The 3,754-nt window shown below is 40.5% G+C and overlaps 1 protein-coding gene across 1 annotated transcript; it reads right to left on the bottom strand.

The window, feature by feature from the left end:
* Positions 1–426: 426 nt before the first annotated feature.
* Positions 427–1,002, bottom strand: LOC145797828 (uncharacterized). The gene has a single exon (XM_082885257.1). The coding sequence runs from the start codon at positions 1,000–1,002 to the stop codon at positions 427–429; it is 576 nt and encodes a 191-aa protein (XP_082741383.1).
* Positions 1,003–3,754: the final 2,752 nt, after the last annotated feature.

The raw sequence follows: 3,754 nt of genomic DNA, 5'->3' as shown, positions 1-3,754 counted from the left end.
CAAATTCTTTCTCTGTCTTCTACTTGCCATAATATGAAAGTACCTAGTATTTTTATCACCAGTATGAGCCCACAGCTGTCTAGATTTTTGATGCCATAACCTTTCCTTACTCCTACTGAGCTGCCACACCTGGCTTCGAACTTCTCTTCTTCTCTTTAATTCCTGTTCATCCAGGGGCCTAGACTCTGCCTTCAGATCCGAATCATGTAACTCCTCCTCTGTTGACTTTAGAAGAGTGCCTATGTTGCCAAATACTTCCTTATTCCACACCCTTAAATGATTCCTTAACATGCTCAATTTTCTCATGACTTTGTACCCTGCCCACCCTTGAACTTGTGCTTCCTCCCACCTCTTTTTGACTTCAGACATGAATGAGGGATGTGATAACCAGGCATTAATAAACTTGAAGGGCTTTGGTCCCCAATCTCAATCATCTCTCTTTAGCAAAATGGGGCAATGATTTGAGATTATCCTAGGTAAACCCCATTGCTTAAAAGAAAACTTTTCCATCCACTTTATATCTAGCAGAAATCTATCTATCCTACTCCACCTATCCCCATCTAGTGCATTACACCAAGTATACTGTCTACCTAGCATAGGCATATCAGTCAGTTCCAACTTTTCTACAAAATCATTAGAGTCCTTTATCCTCCTCTCTCTAGTTGAGCATCCTTTCCTCTCACCCATATATCTAATTTCATTAAAGTTCCCTACCACACACCAAGGATTTGGAAAATGTGGATGGACATTCACCAGAGAGTTCCATAATTTTCTTTTCTTAAGAACCTCATTTGGAGCATAGATATTCACAATTACACACTGAAAAGAATTACATGAAGTACCTGATAGAATGATGAAGTTTTTGTTACTGCAGCATTCCTTACGCTTAAAGACTTGTGGTCGCAAAATACACAAGAGACCACCTGCACTTCCATCTGAATCTACCAACATAAATTCCATATCTTCATAAGGCCAGATGGTTTTCACAAAATACTCATCCATTGAGCTTCTTTTAGTTTCTTGTAGTAATAGCACATCAACACTCCTCTCCCTCACCAAATTCTTAATTCCCCCCCCCCCATTTTTTATGGCCTTCTCAGCCCTTTAACATTCCATGATAAAATCTTCATGATAAACTCACATCTTTCACCCAAACCGCTATTGACAACTAGTCAGGCTCTGGTTGGCCCGACATCACCTGCAATTCTACTCAAATCATGCTCCTCTAACTCAACTATTTTGCTCACTACCTCCTCTTCTTTTCCTTGGCAGTCCATTCCCAAAAAAGTGCCCACCCTCACTGTTGACTTAGCCTCCTCAAGTAAGTGTCTCTTTCTGTTCATGGCTTGACTCTGGGAAATAGCCAAGGATGCAGTTGCTGCTACTGTTGAAGCTCTGAGGATGGCTTCTCTTTGGAAACCAAGTTTGCTAACCATGCCTCTCCTTTGCTCAATACCCTTTTTCCAAGACTTACACCCTCTTTGCATTGCTACTTCCTTGAATTTACTCCATTTCGTAGTCTGTTTGACCACACTTCTATGAATTATTTGGGCCAAAGCTGGTCTGAGTTGAGTCTGGGCCACATTCTCACGTAGATTCGACCCCACCTCCTTATGTGATCCACTAGGCTTAGGCCCCACCTGCATGCCTTCAAGTAGGACTTCCAAATTTATATTGGGCCATACATTCACTGGCCCATTCAACTCCCTTAGTAGCCCTGTATTGCACATAGCCTTGTCCAGCTTTTGAACTCTCCTCATGATTACGCCTGATGAGAGTTGACATCCTGCACCAACCCCTTCACCTTGGAACATGCACTTGTAGAGCCAGTTCCCATGTTTCCCTCTATGTCAACCACTACTTTTGCATGCTTACCATCATTTTCCCTACCCTGTACATCTGATCTACCTATCACAGTCTCCAATACCCTGCTAGCCACATCAAATCTTTCACTCGCCATCCCCTCTCTTACTGAAGAAGCTTACCTTGCAATCTTGCTGCAACCACCATTGCCAGACATCTAGTCCACCTCTTCTTTGCCATTGGAGTGCAATTGACCATGTTCCTTACCTCTACTCTCAGTAGGACTTGGAAATAAACAACTAGGAAGTTCTTCGTAGACACTTACTGGAATATGCTTACCTTAGCGCTCCAGAAAGATTGTTGAGTTAATCATCTCCAAACAGCTCATAATCACTCTAACTTTAGCTTGTTAGAAAGTCTGTGGGTTGTTGATATCCTCTTCAAATTGAACTACCACCCCCTAATAACTACCAATACTGTGGATTGTTGAAATGCCAGAGATTGATGGGAATGCCAAAACAGTTTAACCAGACGCACCTCTTTTGCTCTGCAAACTAACCTTTCCCCTATTCATTGATTGAATCACACCACTGCTTCGCCCACTCTTGCAGTTGTATCTTCCCTTCCTGCATATATTGTACTGAGGGGAAGGTTAGTAGAACTAATCTGCCACCCCCCTCTCTTGCAACCACATCCTTCATCCCCCTATTGCACATTTCCTTTCTAAAGTCCTTGAAAGATAAGAAACTACTCAACTACACTACTAAGCTTTCATACCTCCAACCATTACCTTCCTTATAAGCTTTTATTGCCACATTCTCATTAGCACTGTCACCACCACTTAGTAATGCCTCCGCATAGGATTTCTGGACTCCACTACCCTTCATTTGTTTTGATTGAAACCACTAATTCTCCATTTGTCCTTCGTCTTCTCTACTCAGCCCCCTGGCCTCCAGTTGACCAAATCTTTGAGGTTTTTGAAACTCTGCTCTCTTAACCCTCAGTGCCTTATTATCACAACACAAATCATCTGCCTTTTGTATCGCCATCTATGCAACCACCTCACAATCATATCTTACAAACCAAAATTTGGATCTTGAAGCTTTCCTCCTCTTTCCTGAAATGAACACATCCTTGACCAAACCAAACTTTCGAAAGAGATTGAACGAACCTTTAGGATCCATTGAGTCTGGAATGTTATCTACGAATATAGTGACCAACACTGCCTCCTTGAGATATCCATGCTGGCTGCCCATTTTTCTCCTACGTATCACTGGGTTCCAACCTTCCCTCTCCATTTCTTACCTATCACTTCTACATTTGTAATGTGTGTGTGGTTTACATCAAGCCAACTTGTAAGTGAAAAGGGCTTCAAGAGAGGATATATTTGCTTCAGGTGTTATAGGTCTCTTATTTGTAGATAGAATCTTCCCTTACCAACTTATTCTTCTCTTGTTTATATTGCTTGCTTATCATTTATTCTCTCTCTCTCTCTCTCTCTCTCTCTCTCTCTCTCTCTTTGTGGTTGCTGTTGTTATGTGTAGGATTGACTGCTGCTTCATTTTGTTACTTGCAATTCTTTCCACCCTCACATGTCATGGATGGTATTTCCTTACTATGCCAAAACATTGTTATTTTCAATTGTTTGATCTCTTTACAATCTTAGGTCTATAATACAACTATAAGGGAATTGACATCTAGATACATGTTCAATAGAAATTCCATGCATTTGAGAAAATAAGGAGGGAAAAAAAGATATGCTTGGCAAGATGCATTTTTAATCTATCTGATATATTAGAAATTTTCTTGAATCTGTTTGTTTGCTATTTGGATTCTGTATTTTTATGTTATGTATGTTGTCATTCTAGTTTAGATTTTCACCTTGTGCCCTTTATATAAGTGATTTCTTTTGCACAGATAGTAAATTATAGTATTGAAATAAGATTTGGTT

Source organism: Camellia sinensis, chromosome 8, assembly GCF_055761805.1.
Source record: "Camellia sinensis isolate YWXY chromosome 8, ASM5576180v1, whole genome shotgun sequence".
NCBI lineage: Eukaryota > Viridiplantae > Streptophyta > Magnoliopsida > Ericales > Theaceae > Camellia > Camellia sinensis.
Note: the sequence above shows the minus strand (reverse complement) of the source record. Positions and strands in the feature narration are given on the sequence as shown.